The following is a 24,743-nucleotide window of genomic DNA, read 5'->3' on the forward strand; positions in this document are numbered from 1 at the left end:
TGAGGTCAGAGCCGAAACTGCCGCAGTCTTGGGCCAGATTAAAAGAAAATGAAGTTTCCCCTGCAGCCCAACAAATAGCCACAAAGCAAAGCTGCTTCTGGCCAGGGGAGGGAGGCAGGCCACCAGTTGAGACAGGGACCGCACCTGCTGCATCCCCTTCTACATGAGAAGGACAGAAAACAATCCTTCTTGGAACAGACCAAGGCTCAGTTGATCCTATGCTGTGTTGAGCTGGAAACCTCATCTTCAGGGCTTGAGGAAATGGCCTTCCCTATCTATATCGTCCACCCCACTTGGCCCTGCTGTATCCCACTCTGTAAATATGCTTTACCTTCCTTAATGCATTAGCCCAGGGGTCCTCAAACTTGGCAATTTTAAGACTGGTGGACTTCCAACTCCCAGAATTCTCCAGCCAGCTGTGCTGGCTGGAGAATTCTGGGAATTGGAAGTCCACCAGTCTTAAAGTTGCCAAGTTTGAAGACCTCTGCGTTAGCCTAAGCTTAACCTAACTCTGCAACCTTCTCTAGGCTTGGAAGCAAAGCAGGGGCAGGCCGGTTTGATTCTTGGATGGGAAACCAGAAGGAAATTGGGAATGCAAACAGGCATCTTGGAAGAAAGAAATGCAAACTACTTCCCTTTATCCTCCTGCTCCTCCTGCCTACAGGCCTGCTTACCTGCTCATAGCACAAGCTAGAATTACACCCCACCCCCTTCCTCCAGCATTTCTCATCTGGGTTTCCCTTTTACTTTGCGGGCCACTAACAACTTCATTGCCCTGTAAATCACCATCCTTTGGGAACTTACAATAAAGGGTGTTTCTAAACAAATAATTCCCTCAACACTGTCAAACTTTTTACTAAGTCTGTACTTCTATTTCTACTAGTTTTTCCTCATTGTTCCTATCATCCTTTTCCTCCCACTTAGGACTGTATGACTGTAACTTGTTGCTTGTATCCTAAGATTCTTCTTAATATGGATTGTTTCTTCACTGTTTATTGACCTCTATGATAATCATTCAGTGTTGTCCCACATGATTCTTAACAAATCTATATTTTCTTTTATGTGCACTGAGAGCATATGCACCAAGACAAATCCCTTGTGTGCCCAATAACACTTGGCCAATGAAGAATTCTATGTTCTATGTTCTGTTCCCCTTCCATTTTGACAATCGTCATTCAAGACAGACAGTTTTCCCTCTTTGACCAACACCTACTGAAAAATCCAGAAGTTCCATCGCAGCTCCAGGATTTGCTTGGATGGCTTTGAGGATCCTGAGGCAGCCTTCGTTCTGGATGGGGTTCCTGGACAACTGCAGGGCACAAGAAAGAACAGAGCCCCCCCTCATCTCTGCATCACCTCCCCGGCAGGGCTATTCGGATTTCAAGATCATCTTCCCCAAAGCTACTCACCTTAAGTTTTCTCAGGTTCTTGTTTCCTTTCAGGCCCAAAGCCAGTGCACGGGCTCCTTCCAAGGCAATGCGGTTATTACTGAGAATAAAGAGCGAAGGCATTCAAACGTCCCCCCATGTCTCCCTGCATGCCCATCCACACTGGCCCACACTGTTGTGGTTAGCTCTGGCCCAGCTCCTGCCCCAAGGACTGTGGAGGTGAATGTGGGGGAAACATCCAAATGTCACAGGCCTGTTTTGCTGCCGACAGAGTCGGCCAGTGAATTATCATCTGAAGAAGGAAGTGTCTGTGAGATGGAAGAGGGGGGCCTGGCAGACAGCCCAGGAAGAAGCCAGTCCTCATTATCTTTGATAGACTCTGATGAGGAAACAATGATAGACCCATGCATGCATAGAGCTATGCATAGGAGAGAACAGCTTCAAAAGTATTACAGGCGATAAGAGAGTCCACCTGTGGTTGGATGGGGTTCAAATAATTAGGGCTGCTGTTAAATGGGCAGCGTGCGGGCCTCACAGTGTGGAAGATTATCTGATCGTACTTGTGGACCTTGACTTGCCATTCAGGATTGTTCTCAGGACTCAGTTTGGATTTCAGGACTTTGACCATAAATCATAGTGAGTTTTACAACGTCTGAAGAGTAGTGGCTGTGACAAATTTCACAGTTACTGGTTAATTGACTGGAGTTTTATTGTCTTTGTTATCTCACTGCATTCAAAGTGTGTTTTATTTTTACAAGAAATCCCTTTGAATTTAAAAAGGGAGTTTTGCTTCTATTTTTCTTTGAATAAAGAAACTATTAGTGCATTTTCACATGTGTGTCCATTTTGGCTACTTTTACCTTTAATTGAAGGCTTGTGTCATAAGCCAGCAGAACACCCACTAGCTTGCTGTTGGAAGTAGAACAAATAATAAATCACAGCTAAGTAGGTGAGGTCCCTGACTCAAATCCAACCCTTGCCAGGAACTCACCTGATGGCCTCAACCTCAACTGCCCTGGTGGCAATATGGAGAACTTAGAAACTATTCACTTTCCTGGCTTGTGCCAACGATGACTAAGCCCTCAGGAAGTGCACACACGCACATGTGCCTCCTTACCCGATGTGGAGCTCTTCCAGCACATCGTTGATTTTCAGGGCTGCCCCCAAAGCAGCTGCTCCACTGTTGCCAAAACCGTTATAGGACAGATCAAGGACTCGGAGGAATATATTAGCCTGTGGAACAAGACAAGAGTTAGCAGAACTTGGAGAAGGTCCAAGGTGGAGGGTCCACAGGAGACAGAGCTTGCCATCTAGAGCTTGGAATCATAAGCCACAGCCTGACAGAGTGTTCCTGGGCTTCCATCCACTCCAGATTGACTTGCAGGTTCTTCCCAAACAGGGCTACATCTTCCACTGGCTGGGAAATTCTAGGCATTGAAGTCCACCCATCTTAACCCAAGGTTGAGAAATACTGATATAGATGGCAACCCTCTTGGCTTCAAAAGCTATGTTCCCCCTAAATATGTTGCTTTTATTCATTCAAACCCAGGGAATATTGAAAAGGAATTCAGGAGGGCTCCAGGAGGTATAGTCAGAAACAATTAAGATAGATACCACTGAAGCGCCACCTTTTTTTAATCCGGTCTGTGTAAATAGCAGGCAGAGCTTCTTCACTTGCTTAATCATGGTCACTCTCTTGATGTTTTTGAGCATAGTCTACACATGCACAATGCACATATGCACGAACTACACATGCACACATGCACATCTACACAAAAATTCAGAAAGACCTAGACAGATTAACACTGTGGGCCCATACTAACAAAATGATGTTCAACGTCGACAAAAGCAAAGTCCTTCACCTAGGTTAAAAAAAAACCTGGGAGAAACCCCACTTAGCAGTAGTGACTCTGAAAGAGATCTCGGAGTCTTGGTGGATAATCCGCTAAACATGAGCCAGCAATGTGCAACAGCGGCCAAAAAAGCCAACACAATCCTAAGCTGTATCAACAGGGGCATACACTCCAAGACCAGGGAAATATGAATACCACTCTACCATGCCCTGGTCAGACCACATCTGGAGTACTGCATCCAGTTCTGGTCACCTCACCTCAAAAGAGACATTGAAACTCTGGAGAAGGTGCAGAAAAGAGCAACCAAAATGATTAGGGGACTAGAAACCAAGACTTACGAAGGGAGATTGCAGGAACTGGGCATGGATAGCCTAGAAAAAAGAAGGGCCAGAGGGGACATGATAGCAGTATATAGGTATATGAGGTGTTGCCACAGAGAGGAGGGGGTCACTCTATTCTCCAGGGCACCAGAAGGCCGGACAAGGAACAACCGCTGGAAGCTGGTCAAGGAGAAATTCAACCTGGAAACAAGGAAGAACTTCCTGACGGTCAGAGCGATCAACCAGTGGAACAGCCTGCCTGCGGAGGTTGTGAACTCCCCAACTCTGGACACTTTCAAGAGGAGATTGGATTGGGGTGCTATAGGATTTCCTGCTCAGGCAGGGGGTTGGACTTGATGATCTGCATGGTCCCTTTCAACTCTAACAATAAATAAATAAAAAATAAACATGCACACACTCCAACAAGGAGAAATGTAGAATTCTACCTGCTCATTAGCGATGACATTCTGCAAGATTCTCATTGTCAGGAAATTTCTCCTTAGTTCTAGGTGGCTTCTCTCCTTTATTAGCTTGTCTTGCTTTCTGGTGCATTGGAGAATAATTTAATTCCGCCCCACCTCCATTTCTTTGTGGCATCCACTCAAAAACTGGAAGACTCTCATGTTACCCCTAATTCTTCTTTTCTCTAGACTAGCCAGACCCCAAACCTGCAGCCGTTCTTTGTATGTTTTAGTCCCCAGGCCTTTGATTATCTTAGTTGTTCTTCTCTGAACTTTTTCCAAAGTCTCAACATCTTTTTTCTAGTATGGTGACCAAAATTGGTTGGAGTATTCCAGGTGTGTAGTTAACTGAAATCTTTAAAGCATTTTAAAACAATACAAACCCTGCACTATACCCTAGAACAGGGGTACGCTAGCTGGAGAATTTGGGGAGTTGAAGTCCACAAGTCTTAACGTTGCCAAATTTGAAGACCTCTGCACTAGAGTGAGCAGGGCCAAACTATTTCAAACTTGTTTGCATGTTAGAGAAACATTGAAACATAGAAGATTGACAGCAGAAAAAGATCTGGACTTTCTGTTTTTTCTCTTTGAAGACGTTTCACTTTTCATCCAAAGGAAGCTTCTTCAGCTCTGACAGCTGGTCATTAGCATCCTTTTGGAGGGTTGTTGAGGCCACTTGAAGGTTTATCTGTGTCCTCAGAGCCACCTGAGTGGTGCAAATGTGGGAGTAGGAAAGGATTTTCCAGAGGAAAAATTGCAGACTACAGAAACCGGGAGCACCAGGTGACCTTGAAGATATAGATAAACCTTCAAATGCTTCAATGGCCCTCTAAATGCTGATTCTGTAACCATAAGATTGACGGCAGAAAAAGACCTCCTGGTCCATCTAGTCTGCCCTTAAACTATTTCCTGTATTTTATCTTAGGATGGATCTGTGTTCATACGAGGCATGTTTAAATTCAGTGACTTTGGATTTACCAACCACGTGTGCTGGAAGTTTGTTCCAAGCACCTACTACTCTTTCAGTAAGATAATATTTTCTCACCTTGCTTCTGATCTTCCCCCTAACTAATCTCAGATTGGGCCGCCTTGTTCTTGTGTTCACTTTCCTATTAAAAACAATTCCCTCCTGAACCTTATTTAACCCTTTAACGTATTTAAATGTTTCGATCATGCCTCTCCCCCCTTTCCCTTCTGTTCTCCAGACTATACAGATTGAGTTCATGAAGTCTTTCCTGATACGTTTTATGCTTAAGACCTCCCACCATTTTTGTAGAGGATGGAGCGGTGAGATAACCTCTGATGCTTTACAAATTTATCCATCAGGAAAACTCTCAAGGTAAGTCCCTTTTTCCTACCGCCAAGCCTTTGGCGACAGCCACTGCTCCTGGGCCCCGGAAGCTGTTCCAGCTGAGGTTGAGTTCCTTCAGCGCCACATTTTCCGCCATGGCTACTCCAAGAGCTTCTCCTGGTTCAATTTAAATGGAGACACAAAAAATGGGAAAGGGACCTGAAACGTCAAACAGAGGGAGACTTTGCAAAAGAACAACACCCTCTTGGGTCCCACCCCACATTTTACAGTCACAGCCTCTCCCCATACAGGAGACATGGTGGTGCAGTGGTGATAATAGGTATTACGGGCAAATTCTGCCAACCGCCAGCAGTTCAATCCTAGCCGGCTCAAGATTGACTCAGCCTTCCATCCTTCTGAGATGGGTAAAATGAGGAGCCAGATTTTTGGGGGCAAGAGGCTGACTCTGTAAACCATTTAGGGAGGGCTTTAAAAGCACTGTGAAGCGGTATATAAGTTTAAGGGCTATTGCTATCCAACCAGTTGTGGCTTTCTTTGCAGGATTTTTGCAAAGAAGTTCTTCTCACCTCAGTATACACTTCAGTTCAGAAGGAAAAAGGGAAGGATAGTTAGGATCTGCAAGCAGTAGGAAGAGGAGGTTCCCACAGAGCCAGGAACTCGGAGGAGCACCTGCCTCTGGGAATCCCCAGAGAATTCCAGAAACAGCTCATTCCCTTGCAATGTATTTATTTATTTATTTATTTATTTATTTATTTATTCATTCATTCATTCATTCATTCATTCATTCATTCATTCATTCAATTTTTTTTTATGCCGTGGTTTACAACATGTTAGCCATAGCACTTTTTAACAGAGCCAGCCTATTGCCCCCACAATCCGGGTCCTCATTTGACCCACCTCGGAAGGATGGAAGGCTGAGTCAACCTTGAGCCGGTGATGAGATTTGAACCGCTGACCTGCAGATCTAGCAGTCAGCTTTAGTGGCCTGCAGTACTGCACTCTACCCACTGCGCCACCTCGGTTCATTTACAGGCTTGGTGCAATTCAGAAGGCCATTCCCCTGCACGCCTCCCATTTGAGGAGACCCCGGGGTTGCCCACGAGCTTGCTGGGAATCAATGTCATGACATGGAGAGGTTTTATTCTTCTCACTCGGGTCAGCCTAGCTGTTCCCGCCACAAAGTTCAGAGCAGAGTTTCTTAAACTGTGTGTCACGGAAGCCCAATTCTCCTCAGGCACTTCTAAGATTTCCACAAATTGGACTGAAGATCTAAGAGAGTTTTTGGTAAGTTTTGCCATCGGTTTGGAGGAGACGTAAACTTTTTGGTTGTGGCATCTTGACTTTGCCCCAGCTGGTTGCAGATTCTAGCTGACCTTGCTGACACATAAGCTAAGGGAAACTCTGGCCAATGCTAGGAAGGCACATTTCCAGTTTTTCTCTGGTAAACACAGACTGATAAATTTAGTATTTCCCAACCTTTCCCAACCTTTCCCAATCCTTCCCCGCAGGGAGGCGGAACCAATTAAGATGTTCCGCCCCAGACGCCTGATGGACCCTGAGGGCTTTCAGACGGCGCTTGGGGTTATACCAGAGGCACTTGTCCACAGTTCGGCAGAGTCTCTTGCGGAAGCCTGGAACAAGGCCGCAGCGGAGGCTCTTGACCGGATTGCGCCTTTGCGACCTCTCCGAGGTGCTAGACCCCGTAGAGCTCCATGGTTCAACGAGGAGCTCCGGGAGTTGAAACGCCAGAAGAGACGTCTAGAGAAGCGATGGAGGAAGAGTAGGTCTGAATCCGACCGAACACTTGTAAGAGCTTTTATTAAGACTTACAAAGTGGCGCTCAAGGCGGCAAGATGCGCGTACCATGCCGCCTTGATTGCATCAGCGGAATCCCGCCCGGCCGCTCTGTTTAGGGTGACCCGCTCCCTTCTTAACCAGGGGGGAGTTGGGGAGCCCTTACAGAGTAGTGCCGAGGACTTTAACACGTTTTTCGCTGATAAAGTCGCTCGGATCCGAGCCGACCTCGACTCCAATTGTAAAACAGAGTCGACTGACAACGAGTCAGTCGAGGTGACTGGGGCACGTACTTGTCCACCTGTCTGGGAAGAGTTTGATCTGGTGACACCTGATGAAGTGGACAAGGCCATTGGAGCTGTGAGTTCCGCCACCTGTTTACTGGATCCGTGTCCCTCCTGGTTGGTTTCGGCCAGCAGGGAGGTGACACGGAGCTGGGCCCAGGAGATTACCAACGCTTCCTTGGGGAGGGGAGTTTTTCCATCACTCTATAAAGAAGCGCTTGTGCGCCCCCTCCTCAAGAAGCCCTCTCTGGACCCAGCCGTACTTAACAACTATCGTCCAGTCTCCAACCTTCCCTTTATGGGGAAGGTTGTCGAGAAGGTGGTGGCACTCCAGCTCCAGCGGTCCTTGGAAGAAGCCGATTATCTAGGTCCCCAGCAGTCGGGTTTCAGGGCCGGTTACAGCACGGAAACCGCTTTGGTCGCGTTGATGGATGATCTCTGGCGGGCCCGGGACAGGGGTTTATCCTCTGTCCTGGTGCTCCTTGACCTCTCAGCGGCTTTCGATACCATCGACCATGGTATCCTTCTGCACCGGCTGGAGGGGTTGGGAGTGGGAGGCACTGTCCTTCAGTGGTTCTCCTCCTACCTCTCTGGCCGGTCGCAGTCGGTGTTAGTGGGGGGCCAGAGGTCGACTCCTAGGTTTCTCCCTTGTGGGGTGCCTCAGGGGTCGGTCCTCTCCCCCCTGCTATTCAACATCTACATGAAACCGCTGGGCGAGATCATCCAAGGACATGGGGTGAGGTATCATCAATATGCGGATGATACCCAGCTCTACATCTCCACCCCATGCCCAGTCAACGAAGCGGCGGAAGTGATGTGCCGGGGCCTGGAGGCTGTTGGGGCCTGGATGGGTGTCAACAGACTCAAGCTCAACCCGGATAAGATGGAGTGGCTGTGGGTTCTGCCTCCCAAGGACAATCCCATCTGTCCGTCCATCACCCTGGGGGGGGAATTATTGACCTCCTCAGAGAGGGTCCGCAACTTGGGCGTCCTCCTCGATCCACAGCTCACATTAGAACAACATCTTTCAGCTGTGGCGAGGGGGGCGTTTGCCCAGGTTCGCCTGGTGCACCAGTTGCGGCCCTATCTGGACCGGGACTCATTGCTCACAGTCACTCATGCCCTCATCACCTCGAGGTTCGACTACTGTAATGCTCTCTACATGGGGCTACCTTTGAAAAGTGTTTGGAAACTTCAGATCGTGCAAAATGCAGCTGCGAGAGCAGTCATGGGCCTACCTAGGTATGCCCATGTTTCACCATCACTCCGCAGTCTGCATTGGTTGCCGATCAATTTCCGGTCACAATTCAAAGTGTTGGTTATGACCTTTAAAGCCCTTCATGGCATCGGACCAGAATATCTCCGAGACCGCCTCCTGCCGCACGAATCCCAGCGACCGATTAGGTCCCACAGAGTGGGCCTTCTCCGGGTCCCGTCAACTAAACCAGAGGTCCCCAACCTTTTTAGCACCAGGGACCGGCTTTAAGTTAGACGAGTTTTCCACGGCCCGGTGGGGGGGGGGGGGCTTTGGTCATATGGGGGTGGGGTTATGGAGGGGTGGAGCTTAGTGACGCAGCCCTCCACACTTCTCCACAGGGCGGGGAGAATCAGGAGGCTCCTTTGGCGGCTGGGGGCTGCCTGGCTTTGTGATTTTGGCTGGGGGGGGAGTTAGGAAGGTCCTACTTCTCCCCCCCCAGCCAAAAATTCAAAGCCTATCTGCTAGATACGGGCGATGAGTGGGACAGAGCGGCGCGGAAGCCTCTTGCAGCAGCTGCCACAGCCACCGGCTTCGGCGCCGCTCGTCCCGCTCATTGCCCGTGTCTGGCAGAAGCTGCTGCCCGAGTGCTCTTGGCCGGCGGGATTTAAAGTGCTGGGGTGGGGGGTGTCCCAGCGGGAGGTGAAGCACTGGGGTGGGGGGGCTGTCAGGACACCCCCCACCCCAGCACTTTGAATCCCGCCGGCCAAGAGCACTCGGGCAGCAGCTTCTGCTGGATACGGACGATGGGCGGGATGAGCGGCGCCGAAGCCGGTGGCTGTGGCAGCTGCTGCAAGAGGCTTCCGCGCCGCTCTGTCCCACTCATCGCCCGTATCCAGCAGATAGGCTTTGAATTTTTGGCTGGGGGGGGAGAAGTAGGACCTTCCTAACTCCCTCCCCAGCCAAAATCACAAAGCCAGGCAGCCCCCAGCCGCCAAAGGAGCCTCCTGATTCTCCCCGCCTTGTGGAGAAGTGTGGAGGGCTGCGTCACCGCCCGACGCCCCACCCCGTCCTGCATAATGTTCTCTGCCGGGAGGGCAGCGGCGCCGCGGACCGGCTGAAAACCCCCAACGGCCCGGTCCTGGTCCGCGGACCGGCGGTTGGGGACCTCTGAACTAAACAATGTCGGTTGGCGGGCCCCAGGGGAAGAGCCTTCTCTGTGGCGGCCCCGGCTCTCTGGAACCAACTCCCCCCGGAGATTAGAACTGCCCCTACTCTTCCTGCCTTCCGTAAACTCCTTAAAACCCACCTTTGCCGTCAGGCATGGGGGAACTGAAACATCTCCCCCTGGGCACGTTTAATTTATGCATGGTATGTCTGTGTGTGTGACTGTTAGCATATGGGGTTTTTTAAATATTTAAATATTTTAAATTTGCCTGATTGCTTATGATTTGTTTTTACATGTTGTGAGCCGCCCCGAGTCTTCGGAGAGGGGCGGCATACAAATCTAAGTAATAAATAAATAAATAAATAAATAAACCTTGGCAACTTGAAGATATTTGGACTTCAACTCCCAGAATTCCCCAGCCAGCAAATGCTGGCTGGGGAATTCTGGGAGTTGAAGTCCAGATATTTTCAAGTTGCCAAGATTGGGAAACACTGGATAAGTTGACCGTAAGTCCTACAAGGAAAAAAATAGCAGCCCCTTTGTAATTTTCCCAAAGAAAACAATGTCTGTGGGTAACCAAAACCAGGTCAAAGGTCTGACTTGGTTTTTCCTCCCCTTTTTCGGTACTACTTCCCTCCAAAAGTTTTATCAGGAGCTAACTGTAATGTTTTTTTCAGCAATACTTGTGTATTTTAAATCTTCCCAGATCCGGCTTTGTCTCTGTCGCTCTCCCTTATTCATATTGTTTTGACTTGTTAATTTATATTGCTGGTCCATGTATGATGCGCCACATGCTAAATAATTTGGGGGGGGGGGGGTTAACCTTTTTACACTGCTTTTAATTACTCCTACCCAAATTTAGCATTACATATCAATAATTCTATTTCAGGAAGCAATTTGTGTGTGTGTGTAAACCAATGGATAAAGCTCTTAAAGGGCAGACAGAATCTTAAGTGCGCCCAACTTTCTAATCCCTACCTTAATTTTCTTTTTCGCTTTCTCAACTTTGGGAGCTCTTCCCTATTTTCTCTCTCTCTCTCTCTTCCTTTTCTCCCCGCCTGTTCTCCATCAAATCACAAAGTCTTCTTCAAAACATAAGGAAAAGAAAAAGATGGGGCTGGTGGGAAGTCGAACCTTTCATGGGGTGAGGCGAAGAAGATTCCAAGCCAAAGCAAGTAACAAGGGAAGAGGGAAGGGAGGGAGGGAGAGAGGAACACAGGGAAGGAGTCACAGCCCAGCAATTATTTGCCCCCCCCCAAAAAAAGTAAACCTTAATGGTTAGTTCTTAGCTTATGAAAACCACAGCTGGCCCTTAATTCAACCATTCATATTCCCTTAAATGTATGTGGTGCTCTAGAAACCAAAAGGCCATGAAGACACAAATGGCATGTCTACGTACATGTGTGTCTTTCTCACATGTTCTACCAGGGCTTTCCACACTCCAGCCAAGTGCAATATTTCTATGACATAAAGTACTGTAAATGCATAATCATGGTAATTCAGTGCTTCTACGGGATGATGCAATGACAATGAGTCAGCAGAGTGTTGCAATCACTCTGCTCCAAACAATATGATTGGTCAGTGTTTGTATATATTGGAAAACACCCTGTGCGGGTATCAGTGGTGGGCTCCTACTGCTACGGCTAATTGCTCCCAGCTCCGTGGCTCTGGCGCGCGGGAATCCACGTGGGGAAGCAAAAAAAACTCACCGAAACGCACACACATGTGCGTTCCCGTGCAAGATTTTGCGACCTGCACAGGTGTGGGAAGCAAAATTGCGCTCGATCCCACACTCGTGTACCAGAGTCGCAGAGCTGAGCGCAATTAGCTATACCAGAAGGAGCCCACCACTGGTGTGTGTGTGTGTGAGAGAGAGAAAGTTGTAAGAAGATGATGTTTGATGCTGGTGTGTTTTGGAACTGAAAGTAAAAGAGCCTTCTGCAAGAAAGAATCTCTGCTGTGTCATGTCTTTATTCTGGAAGAATCTACTGTGTGGCTGGTATCCACTATTCTTCCAAACAAAAAGAAAAAGAAAAGTAGAAAAATTCGAGATTACTCTCTGACAATTTACCTGCTGGCTCTCCGAGCGTGTTATGACTCAGATCAAGGTGCTCCAATTTTTGATTGGTCACTAAAGCATCTGCCAGGTATTTGACTGCCCTGTCGTTTAATTCATTTCCTGAAAGTTTCACGGTCATAAGAACTGGATTTTCCCGAAGCACCGTGGATAGAGCTTTTGCCCCTTTCATCCCGACTCTGTTCTCTGATAAATCAAGTTCTGAAAGAGAAGAAGATTGATCTCTAGCTGACTCACCATGCAAAATCCCCAAGACCCATTAGCCCAACACGTCTCTGTTCCTCAGTCCCTCCTTTGACCAGGAATGAAAACTGAGTGAAAGGACCACAGCTGCTTTTCTGGAGAATCCCTTGGAGAAAGACACTCCTCATCTCAACCCATCAATCATGAAGACTTTGTTTGGAGGCAGCACATAAATGTTGTAAAGCAAATAAACAAATTTTAAAAGCTACCATTTCATTAGGAATCCTTATACAGTGGTACCTCTACTTACGAACTTAATTCATTCCGTGACTAGGTTCTTAAGTATAAACGTTTGTAAGAAGCAATTTTTCCCATAGGAATCAATGTAAAAGCAAATAACGTGTGCGATGGGGAAACCACAGGGAGGGTGGAGGCTCTGTTTCCTCCCAGGAGATTCCTAGAGAGGCCCCACGGAGGCTTCTCCCCTCCTTTTCCGGCCCTGTTTCCTTCCAGGAGATTCCTAGAGAGGCCCCACAGAGGCTTCTTCCCGCCTTTTCTGCCATTTCCTCCCAGGAAATTCCTAGAGAGGCCCCATGGAGGCTTCTCCCCACCTTTTCCCGCCCTGTTTCCTCCCAGGAGATTCCTAGAGAGGCCCCACGGAGGCTTCTCCCCTCCTTTTCCAACCATGTTTCCTCCCAGGAGATTCCTAGAGAGGCCCACAGAGGCTTCTCCCCTCCTTTTCTGGCCCTGTTTCCTCCCAGGAGATTCCTAAAGAGGCCCCATGGAGGCTTCTCCCCACCTTTTCCCGCCCTGTTTCCTCCCAGGAGATTCCTAGAGAGGCCCCACAAAGGCTTCTCCCCACCTATTCCAATTACAGTTTCGGAGGCTCGGGTTTGTAAGTGGAAAATAGTTCTTGAGAAAAGGCAGACAAATCTTGAACATGCGATTGTTATTTAGAAAAGTTCGTAAGTAGAGGCGTTCTTAGGTAGAGGTACCACTGTACTTGGGTTGCCCGATGTAAAAGTCAAGAGGACTAAATTCTTAAGAACCGTTTCAACACATCTTCAGGCTTTACTGCTTCATTATATGAAATGAGTAAATCTTGGATTTTTAAAACTGGAAATTTTACAGCCAACCCAAAATACCTCAAGGCTATGGATTACATGGACTCTCCATTTTGCCTCCTGAAGCAATTTCTCAGAATCTCCCAATGAAGACGTGCACCTGAAATGTAGCAATTTTCCTTCAACATCTCTGCCATCGCAATGGCTCCGTTTTCATCCAGCCCGTTGTCACTCAGGTTCAGCTTCACAATGGACGTGTTGCTGGTCAGGGAAAGGGCGAGAGCCTTGGCTGCCTAAAAAAAGAGGCAGAGGAGGGGAGAGCTCATGAGGGCAGAATGCTGGGATCTAGCCCAGGCCTTTGGCAGTGGTCAAGGTTTTGAGGGCCTGGGTTGAGACAAACTGCAGCCTGGGAGGGAGCTGGCATGGCCTTTCCTTAATTTCCCAAGAGACTCTGCCAAAACCAAAAAAACAACAACATCCTACTGCATTCAATTTTGGTCACCACACTACAAAAGAGACATTGATGCTCTAGAACAGTGATGGTGAACCTATGGCATGGTTGCCACAGGTAGCACGCGGAGCAATATCTGCTGGCACGTGAGCTGTGGCCCTAGCTCAGCTCCAATGTGCATGTGTGTGCTGGGCAACTGATTTTTGGCCCACACAGAGGCTCTGGGAGGGTGTTTTTGGCTTCCAGAGAACCTCCAGGGGGATGGGGAAAGGTGCTTTTACCCTCCCTCGGCTTCAGTGAAACCGAGGGAGGGTAAAAGCACTCCCCCAGTCAGGTGGGCCCAGTCAGCTCATGTTTTGCCCTTCCCAGGCTCCAAAGGCCTGGGAAGGGCAAAACACGAGCTGACTGGACCCACCAGAATTTGGGAAACAAGCCATTTCTGGCCTCCAGAGGCCTTCTGGGAGGCGGGGGAAGCTGTTTTTGCCCACCCCAGGCATTAAATTATGGGGGTGGGCACTCATGCATGTACAATAGCGCCTGCCAATGCTCTTTCAGCACCTGAGGGAAAAATGGTTCGCCATTAGTGTTCTAGAAAAAGTGCAGAAGAGAGCAACCAGAATGATAAAGGGACTAGAAACTAAAATATACAAGGAAAAGTTGCAGGAACTGGGCATGGATAGTCTACAAAGAGGAGGTCCGAGGGGGAGGGGGTACATGACAGCGGCCTTCAAATACTTAATGGGCTGCCACAGGGAGGAGGGGGTCACATTATTTTCCAAAGCACCAGAGAGCCAGACAAGGAGCAATGGCTGGAAGCTGTCCAAGGAGAGATTCAACCTGGAAATAAGGAGGAACTTTCGGACGGTGAGAGCCATCAACCAGTGGAACGGCCTGCCTGCAGAGGTGGTGAACGCTCCAACACTAGAGACCTTCAAGAAAAGACTGGGCTGCTATTGAACTAGCGTGATGTAGGGTCTCCTGCATCAGCAGGGGGTTGGACTAGACGACCTGCAAGGTCCCTTCCAACTCTAATAATAAATAAAAGTCATTAGCAAGGGAACCTTTTGAAACCTCCAGCCAAGCAACACCCACGATAAGGAAGAGTGAAGGAACCTAGAAGGAACTGAAGGGTCAGAAGAGGCGCTGGATGAAGACAGCCCCATCCAGCTTTGCCTTCAGTCTCCCCGGCTTTGGCTCACCTCCCAGTGACATGCACTGCAGATCCTGGTGGATTATTTCAGCAGCCATGAAAATAAAATGAGGTCATGTCTCCTGATCTGCAGCCTGGAAGTGGGCAGCAATGCTCTGCTACCACATGAGCACATCTGGCCTCTTGAAATGAATAGATCAAGCACAGGCCTTGGGAGGAGGGAAAGAAAGAGGGAGGGCTCCACCATATGCCAGTACCACCTGCTGCCTTTGACTCTGTGAGTCCCGATCCCTAGAAGCTGCTTTGCCAGGAATTGGCCCAGTAACTTTAGACCTTTTGTCTAAAGTGCAGAACCATCCTCTCTGGAGACAAATGGTCAGAGACCGAAACAGGTGCCTGCCAGAAATTACAGAATGAAGGATTGGAACCCTCTTCCCCTCTGGATGCTTCATAAGCGGGGGTGGGCAGCAGGCACAAGGGGGGTGGAATGTAGTTCCACCGGTGGAAATATAGCTGTGTGCCCAGCTCCAGATAACCGGCGGCAATCACTTCCGTGATTACCAGGCTCGGCTGTGCTCTCCTTTTTTTTTGCTTGCTGCTGCTGCGTCTACACTCTTCGCTTTTTTTCCTCTTTCCTCCTTCCTGGCCTCAGATGAGCTTCACTCTCTCCTACCCAGCTCCCTTCCAGCCTCGCATCCCGAGACCAGGAAAGAGGAAAGAGGAAAAAAGCGAGGAGCACAGCAGCAGCAGCGGGGGGGGGGGGAAGGAGAGTCGAGCTGAGCCGCACCAAAGCGGTCTGGGCTGTGATCTTTTTCCCCTTGCAAAGCCCTCACTCCACCCTCAGTTGAGATGAAAAGGCATTGTGCCCAATAATAACCATGTAGCTCTCCCTCAGCTTTCCAATATTTTAAAATCCTCCCTCCCATCCTCTTCCTCATCCGTGGAAAGTGGCAGGGAGACCAGCACCAGCAGGAGTTGCAGGAGGCCAGTTTTCTCCCCCCTCTTTTCTCAATAGCTGATTGGCACCCGTTCGCCTAGCTACCCAGCCTGAGGCGGGGGGGGCACCCAGGAAGGAGCGCACGGGAAACACGAAGCAAATTGTCACCCCGGCGAGCGACACTGGTGAGGTTGTAAGCCGAGGACTTAACAGTTCACTTGAACGATGATGAGCATTCAAGCCACTCCCACCTGGTCACATGACTGGCAAGCCACGCCTACCCAGTCCCATGACCATCAAGCCACACCCACAAAATAAGCCACACCCCACACAGTGTGGCAGTAAAGATTTTGGTAGCCAATACTGTTCATAAGGCGGCCTTCGGACTCTCCTCATAAAGGGACTGGAAACCAAGACATAGGAAGAGAGGTTGCTGGAACTGGGCATGGATAGTTTAGCAGAAAGGAGGGCCAGAGGGGACATGATAGCAGTATACAGATATTTGAGGGGCTGCCACAGAGAGGAGGGGGTCACACTATTTTCCAGGGCACTGGAGGGCCAGACCAGGAGCAACGGATGGAAACTGACCAAGGAGAGATTCAACCTGGAAATAAGGAGGAACTTTTCTGAAGGTCAGAGTGATCAACCAGTGGAACGATTACATTCAAAAGGAAATTGGACTGCCATCTGGCTGGGGAGGTGTAAGGTTTCCTGCTTGAGCGCAGGGGGGGGAGGGGGGGGGTTGGACTTGATGACCTTTCAACTCTAATAATAAGTAAATAAATAAAAGGCTTAGTGGGTAGCAGCTCTGTGTTCTGATGGAAGACTGTCCCCCGAGCCTGATGCTCTGCCATCTTATTCGTGCCAGGCAAGGCTCTCTTTACCACTTTGCCCTTTCAACTGGTCTCTTTTGTTTCTTATTTTATGCTGACCAATCCGATTAGCTGATTATGCTTGGCTGCTAACAAGTGTATTGCCTTTAAGTATGTTTAATTTGTTTTTCTCCATAAGACACCTTGAACATTTTTAGTTTTGAAGGTAAAATTTAATCAGGCACCTATATATTTCTGCAATGGAGTAAGTGTTGGTACCATAATGCTCCTTGAGTATTCCCACAAATAACTCTGTAAAGAAATATAATATACCCAAGTGCAACCCAGATGGAAAAATGGAGAGGGGGAAGAGAGAATATAATTAAGACTGTGCGAGCTGTCATGGGGGTACCTCGGTACACCCACATAACACCTACACTCCACAAGCTGCATTGGCTTCCTCTTAGTCTCCGGGCACAATTCAAGGTGTTGGTTATCACCTATAAAGCCCTACATGGCTCAAGGCCAGACTATTTACAGGACCACCTCCTGCCGCATACCTCCCAGAGACCAATAAGATCCCACAGAGTTGGCCTCCTCCAGATCCCCTCGACTAAGCAATGCAGGTTGGCGGGGTCGCGGGGGAGGGCCTTCTCTGTTGCCGCCCCGGCTCTATGGAACCAACTCCCCCCCCCCCCCCCCCGATGTCTGTACTGCTCCCACCCTACTGGCCTTCCGTAAGGCTACGAAGACCTGGCTTTGCCAGCAGGCCTGGGGGCCATGAATTAACATCTATCATGGCCAAATTGTCTGAAAGCTACATATATGTGTTGATTATGTATGTATGTATGTAGGTAGGTAGGTAGGTAGGTATTTATTTATGTATGTATGTATGTATGTATGTATGTATGTAAGTACTTATTTATCTATCTATCTATCTATCTATCTATCTATCTATCTATCTATCTATTTATTTATTTATTATTTGATTTGTATGCCGCCCTTCTCCCTTAGTTTATTATGGGTTTTAATTTGGGTTTTATGGTTAGATTGCATATTTATTTATTTATTTTATTTATTTATTGGATTTGTATGCCGCCCCTCTCCGTGAACTCGGGACAGCTCACAACAAACATAGAATACATAATAAAACAATTTGATCCAATTAATAATAGTTACAGGACTTAAAAACATTCAATTTATCATTCACTCAATATACTGTATCATTCTAATCGGGGGGGAGGGGGAGAGATCTAATGGCCCTAGGGCAGGCCTGGCGGCAAAGATGTGTCTTCAAACTTCTTCGGAAAACAAGGAGGGTGGGAGCAGTGCGAATCTCTGGGAGGAGCTGGTTCCAGAGGGCCAGGGTCCCCACAGAGAAGGCTCTTCCCCTAGGTTCCACCAGCCGACATTATCTGGTTGACGGGACCCTGAGAAGACCAACTCTATGGGACCTCACCGGACACTGGGATTCGTGCGGCAGAAGGCGTTCTCGGGGATAGTCTGGTCCTATGCCATGTAGGGCTTTATAGGTCATAACCAACACTTTGAATTGTGTCCCAATTGTGTCCCAATTGTGTTTGAATTTGACTTCTTTTTAATTGTTTTTATATTTTACATTGTTATAAGCCGCTCTGAGTCTTTCGGGACTGGGCGGCATAGAAGTCGAATTAAATAAAATAATAAATAAATAGAATAGAATAGAATTTTTATTGGCCAAGTGTGATTGGGCACACAAGGAATTTGTCTTAGTGCAGATGCTCTCAGCGTACATAAAAGAAAAATATACATTTGATAAATAAATATCCAAAGGCAGTGAGCAGATTCATACTTGCAGAGTGCAAAGCAAGTCCTGAAATGGCCGGGCAAAAGGAAAGGACACCTGGCAGCAATTACCTTAAGGTTAAGGCCACGATGGTTCAGGCTCAGTTCAGAATCTTTCATATGCCGCAAATAACAAGAGATAGGAACCACGCCATAAGTGTGACAGATCGCAAGGTATCTGGTTCTCCCAGCAGGATCATAGGACATTGCAGAGTCTAGTAGGCCAAGACAAAGGGGAAAATGAAAGCAGTTCTTGTCTTTCTCTAAAACAACCAGACCCAGGTTGTATCTGCAGTGTCCGGCAGTGTAAGAGCAAGAAGACTTTAAAAACTGTAGCACCGTCCCAAATCCCACCACCGTCCCCAGTGAGGCCTGTCTGGACACTCAATTCAGTGATCTTGCCTGCCAAAAGTGCAGAAAGGATCATGACTTTCTCAAAGCAATTCACAAAAGAGTTTGATGCGTTTGATTTGAAACTCACAAGAGCTGGCACCAAAGTCACGATGCCTTGAAAACGGCTACCAGCCATTACTTGGCTTAAAAAGAAATGGGACACATTTGTGGAAGCCAAACTATGACTGACGCCAAGCTTTCATTTCAGAGGCGGAATATACATCGCTCAGGCTGGAGGTTGGCAACTCAAACTAACGCACGTTAGAACATTCTGCACCAGGGCATCAGATGCTCAGAATTAAAAATTACAAGAATGAAAGGTTACAAATGTTAATTAAAGAGTGGTCAAATTCTCCTGAGATTGGCTAAGGAAGTGATGGTGAACCTATGGCACGGGTACCACAGGTGGCACACGGAGCCATATCTGCTGGCATGTGAGCTGTTGCCCTAGCTCAGCTCCAGCATGTATGTGCCAGCCAGCTGATATTTGGCTCACACAGAGGCTCTGGAAGGGTGCTTTTGGCTTCCAGGGGATGGGGGAGGGCATTTTTATCCTACCCCAGCTCCAGGGAAGCCTTTGGAGCCTGGAGGCAGCAAAACATGAGCCTCCTGGGCCCACCAGAAGTTGGGAAACAGGCCGTTTCCGGCCCCCAGAGGGTTGAGAAAGCTGTTTTTGTCTTCCCCAGGCATTGAATTATGGGTGTGAGCACTCGCACAGGTGCAATAGTGTGCATGCACACTCTTTCAGCACCCAAGGAAAAAAAGATTCACCATCACTTGTCTAAGATTCATATCAGGCTGATGGGGAGGCAGTACCTGATGCTTGCATAGTTGCCAATTTAACCTTGAGAGCTCTTTAATGGTTTACCTGTTTGACACATGTATATCCTGCCTTTACATCAATAGCTCAAAGTGGCTTCCATACTGCTCACTCTATTTTTCCAAAACAATCTTGTGATGTAAATTGGTCTCAGTGAGAGAGAGACTGACTTGTCCCAAATCAGTCAGGGAGCTGCCAAAGAGAGACTCTTGGGCCTCCTTGGGTCTAGTTCAGGGGTTGGCAAACCTGGCTCTTCTATGACTTATGGACTTCCACACCCAGAATTCCTGAACCAATCATGCTAGCTCAGGAATTCTGGGAGTGGAAGTCCACATGTCATATAAGAGTCAACTTTAACTACCCTTGGTCTAGAACAGGGGTAGGCAAAATTGGCTCTTCTATGACATGTGGACTTCCACTCCCAGAATTCCTGAGCTAGCATGATCCATAATCCATAAATCATAGAAGAGCCAACTTTGCCAATCCCTGGTCTAGTTCAATGTTTCCCAACCTGGGTAATTGTAAGCAGCTTGGCAACTTGTCTAATCCATACTTTCTATTTCAAGGTCTGTGTCCCACTCTTCCTCTTCACCGCCTTCTTCTTCTTCCTCTTCTTCTTCTTCTTCTTCTTCTTCTTCCTCAGCTGTTTCTTCAGAATAGTTTAATGCTTTTTCCAAGAAGCAGGTGCTGTTCTCCCCACAGGTGGGTTCTGCTCTATCAGGGGACCTCAAAAAAGTCTGATAAAATACAGTGTCAAGATTAAAGAAATATATGGACATTCTCTATCCAAAAAAAAATAATGATACAGAGGTCCAGATAAACAAAACCCTTGAAAAAGTTTAGTTTCTTAGTTTTCTCCCCCAAACTAGGAACAGCAACCAATCAAGAAAATAATCAGGATTAGAAACCTGAATAAAACACATGGTTACGAGGTTGGACTCTGAGTTTTATTTTCCTAAATTCTGAATGAAACAGGCCATGACATAGTTTCTGTCAAGCAGGCTGGGATGTAGAATAAATAATTCTGTAGGATGTAGAATAAATAATAGACTCTCAATATTGCTATAGATATACCAAATACATTGGAAATATTCAACAGTCCCCCCCCCCCTCTATTGCTAATATGATTAAGAAGTACTGTAGCTCATTTTGTAATTATGACACTTAACTAACTTTATCTCAGGAAGCAGTAAACAATCCACTAAATTAAAGTTTGCAACATAACTTTCTGAAGCATTATTTCACCTCCCAACAAAAGCAGAACAGCAAAATGTAAGCTAAGAAACTCGCACCAGTGTCAAGCAGGAAATCTAGGCCTGGCACAAAGACACAAAATTTCATTCTCTCTGAGTCATCTTTACTTAGATCTGTGTAAAAGTGGGAAGAACACATAAAGCTGGAAGGCTATTCAACATAGTTTTATACTTTCTGTGGTTAATATGGTTACATAAGCAAGAAAGCAGCTATTTGCATGAAAATAGAGAAAAAACAGAAATTGTTGCAATATCGTGGCTTGCCCAGCATATTTCAGAAGCATATTTAGGGGGGGGGACTATTTAGCAAACCCAATTGCCTATAGTTGTGGCTTCCTGTCATGAATTTCCTGAGCCATGGACAGTTACATATTATTACAACTCATTTATTATTTTTAATTCAACCATTTCAATGCAGGATTCTTAATCACCATAATCTCGATCAACACCAGACTTTTTCATTCCATTCGACTGCCAATGTAAATCCCTGCAAATCCTCCTGCTTTTCAGAGCTAGGAACAAGCCAAGTTCCAATCACTGAGAGCTTATTCTTAACCTTATTTTGAGGTTGACCAAGTTCAGACAGCCCCAAGGCCCCTGAACCTGAGCTACAAATATTCTTCTCTTGTTCTAGTTTTGTCAAAAGAAACTGTCATTAAAAACTGAAGGTTAAACCTCCAAGGAGCAACTGATACAGTTCTACAGAGGAATCATTGATTCTGTCATCTACACCTGTATAACTGTCTGGTTTGGTTCTGCAACTCAACAAGACTGACACAGACTTCAGAGGTGAATCAGAACTTCAGAAAAAACAGTAGCTGCCAACCTCCCTTCCATTGAGGACCAGTAGACTGCACGAGTCAAAAAGAGGGCTGTGAAAATATTTACTGACCCCTCGTATCCTGGACATAGACTGTTTCAACTCCTACCCTCAGAACGTTGCTACAAAGCACTGCACACCAAGACAACTAGGAACAAGGAGTTTTTTCTCAAACGCCATCACTCTGCTAAACGAATAATTCTCTCAACACTGTCAAACTATTTACTAAGTCTGCACTACTGTTACTAGTATTTTTTCTCATCATTCCTATCACCCATCTCCTCCCACCTATGACTGTATGACTGTAACTTTGTTGCTTGTATCCTTAAGATTATTATTAATATAGTTTCCTCATTGTTCATTTGACCCCTATGACAATCATTAAGTGTTGTGCCTCATGATTTTTGACAAATGTATTTTTTTTCTTTATGTACACTGAGGACCCGGATTGTGGGGGCAATAGCCTAGCTCTGTTAAAAAGTGCTATTGCTAACATGTTGTAAGCCGCCCTGAGTCTAAGGAGAAGGGCGGCATAAAAATTGAATGAATGAATGAATGAATGAATGAATGAATGAATGAATGAATGAATGAATGAATGAATGAATGAATGAATGAATAAATAAATAAATAAATAAATAAATAAATAAATAAATAAATAAATAATACGCACCAAAGACAAATTCCTTGTGTGAGCAATCACACTTGGCCAATAAAAATTCTATTCTACTCTATTCTATTTATTGAAAAACATTTATTTTGCTATGAATTTGCATAAGTTAAGACTGGAAAGAGAAACTGCTGTATTTGTGGAAACCCTCTGCTCTCCTTCCACCTTGTCAATACAGGTAGTTTTCGACTTACAACGATTTGTGTAGCGACTGTTCAAAATTACGTCGTTGGAAAAAAAGTGACTTATGAGCATTTTTCATACTTATGAAAGTTGCATCATCCCCACGGTCAAGAGTCAGAGGCTTGGCAACTGGTTCATATTTACATCAGTTACAGTGTCCTGGGATCAGGTGATCATTTTTTGCGACCTTCCGACAGGCAAAGTCAACAGGGAAGCTAGATTCATTTAACGACCGTGTTATTCGTTTTAATAACTGTAGTGCAGTGTTTCCCAATCTTGGGAATTAGCTGGCTGGGGAATTCTGGGAGTTGAAGTCCAGATATCTGCAAGTTGCCAAGATTGGGAAACACTGCGGTAGTGAGTCACTGAACAAATTGGAAAGAAAAATAGTTAAAAGGGGGCAAAACTCACTCCACAAATTTCTCATCTGACATAAATTTTTGGGCTCAATTTAAGTCGAGACCTACCTGTATAAATAAAAAATAAAAACCCAAAGCAACATTCTCTCTTTTGGACTGTAACCACCATCATCCCCAGCTACCCCTGCTCAGACAGACAGATTAAGAGAGCTAGTAGGGACCTCAGGTCATCTAGTCCAGCCCTCACCACGGTCTACCAGATATATTGAACTAAAATTGCCTTCATTTCCAGGCGACACTGCTCCACACAGCCTTTCCGTTTTACTGGACTACAACCCCCATCATCCGGAGCACACGTAGTGCCGAGGTTCTTCCCATTTTTTGTTTTTTAAAAACGGTCTGATTCGGCTCATCCCATCAGTTTGTGGACGCTGGACTACAATTCCCATAATCCCCCGCCTCAGGAGTAATGGGAATTGAAGTCCGTCATCTGTTGCGGGGGAGGGGGAGGCGGCTCTTTCCTCCTTGCCTCAGAGTCCCGCAAGCTGGAGACGCTCGGAGCGAAGGTCGCGGGGGACGCGCTGCCGGAAAGCCGCTCCCCGGCCGCGTCGGCCTCCTGCTCGGGCACCGGCGAGAGCGGCAACTTGGGCATCGGCGCGGCTGGGCCTCGGCCTGCTCTGCTGCCATGGCAACGGCGTCGCCGCGCAGGGGAACGAAGGAAGACGGATCCGCTCGGCGGAAGGGGCGGGAGCATCTGGAAATCGCGCGTGACCATTGGAGGAGAACTGGCACTTGTCGGTCGCCCGCTCGCGTTGCCTTAGCAACCCATGTTGCTGTGCCTTCTGAAGCCTCGAGTAGGCCGGCCATCACAAGCCTCGGGCAGTTGGGTCCCTCTGGCGGCTGAGCAGCAGCCTTGCGGAGTGCCGTCAGCCAGTATCGCCGGGAAAGCCTGTTCTTTACGATCTCCAGGGCACACACTGTCGGCTCCTTCTCGCAGCGCCTTCGGGCTGAGGAGAAACAGGCGCGAAGGCGTCGTGCAAGACAAACTGACACACCCACAAGAACCTTGCGAGGTGCGGCCCGGGGAATCCGGACCCTCAGATTGTGGCCCTGTCCAGGGCTGGACTAGAAGACCTCAAAGGTCCCTTCCAGCTCTCTTCTGATTCATACGCTAAACAATGTACGAAAGCCATAGCACAGCCAATGGATACAGATTGAGTTCATGAAGTCTTTCCTGATAAGTTTTATGCTTAAAGCCTTCCACCATTTTTGCAGCCTGTCTTTGGACCCGGTTCAATTTGATCAATATCTCTTTATAGGTGAGGTCTCCAGAACTGGACAGGGTATTCCAAATGTGGTCTCACCAGCGCTCTATACAGCAGGATCACAATCTCCCTCTTCCTGCTTGTTATACCTCTAGCTATGCAGCCAAGCATTCTACTTACTCTAGTGCCCCCTCCCAGCCCATGTGGCAAAGATGCCAGACCACTGCATCCGTAAACAGTTCCTCTATGGTGAGCTGTCTAAGGGAAACTGATTGCGTGGGGGACAAGTGAAGCGATACAAAATGAAATCCTCCGTCAAGTCCCTCGACATCGACACCACCTCCTGGGAAACCCTGGCACAAGATTGACCAACATGGCGCATGCTGATCCACCTAGGCTGCCAGACATCTGATGCCGGAAAAACACTCGTAGCAGAAGCGAAGCGAGCACTCCGCAAAGCCAGAGCTGCAAATGCTGCAACAATGGGGCCCTCAAGTGTCTGCGCAATATGTGGCAGAACATTTTGTGCCCGTATAGGCCTTGCCAGCTACCTGCGGACACACCACGTACAGCCCACAAACCATCAGATGTCAAGGTCCTCTGAACACGATGGACGATCATCATTATGCCAAAATGTCATTGATTTTGGCTCAGGATATCAAGAGAATGCAGATATTTACTGGCTTATTTCAGAAGCAAAGAGGTTGAAT

The 24,743-nt window shown here is 47.3% G+C and overlaps 1 protein-coding gene across 3 annotated transcripts in view; it reads right to left on the bottom strand.

Moving 5' to 3' along the window:
* The window catches only part of LRRC74B (leucine rich repeat containing 74B), a 27,233-nt gene extending 3,778 nt beyond the window's left edge, over positions 1-23,455 (bottom strand). For 2 of the 3 annotated variants that reach the window (XR_011559965.1, XM_070762429.1), the window contains exons 1-9: positions 23,298-23,455; positions 20,040-20,223; positions 18,346-18,488; positions 13,260-13,392; positions 11,847-12,053; positions 5,381-5,490; positions 2,506-2,621; positions 1,410-1,488; positions 1,214-1,309 (exon numbers count right to left, since the gene is read on the bottom strand). Coding sequence is in view for 2 of the 3 variants with exons in the window: in XM_070762429.1 (XP_070618530.1) it covers positions 1,214-1,309; positions 1,410-1,488; positions 2,506-2,621; positions 5,381-5,490; positions 11,847-12,053; positions 13,260-13,392; positions 18,346-18,488; positions 20,040-20,223; positions 23,298-23,420 (1,191 nt within the window). In the remaining variant the exon portion in view is untranslated. The remainder of the gene's footprint in view (positions 1-1,213; positions 1,310-1,409; positions 1,489-2,505; positions 2,622-5,380; positions 5,491-11,846; positions 12,054-13,259; positions 13,393-18,345; positions 18,489-20,039; positions 20,224-23,297) is intronic. The other variant, XM_070762430.1, reaches the window with a different exon arrangement.
* Between the last annotated feature and the right edge of the window lie 1,288 nt (positions 23,456-24,743).

The sequence above is a fragment of the Erythrolamprus reginae genome, chromosome 10 (assembly GCF_031021105.1).
Source record: "Erythrolamprus reginae isolate rEryReg1 chromosome 10, rEryReg1.hap1, whole genome shotgun sequence".
Lineage (NCBI taxonomy): Eukaryota > Metazoa > Chordata > Lepidosauria > Squamata > Dipsadidae > Erythrolamprus > Erythrolamprus reginae.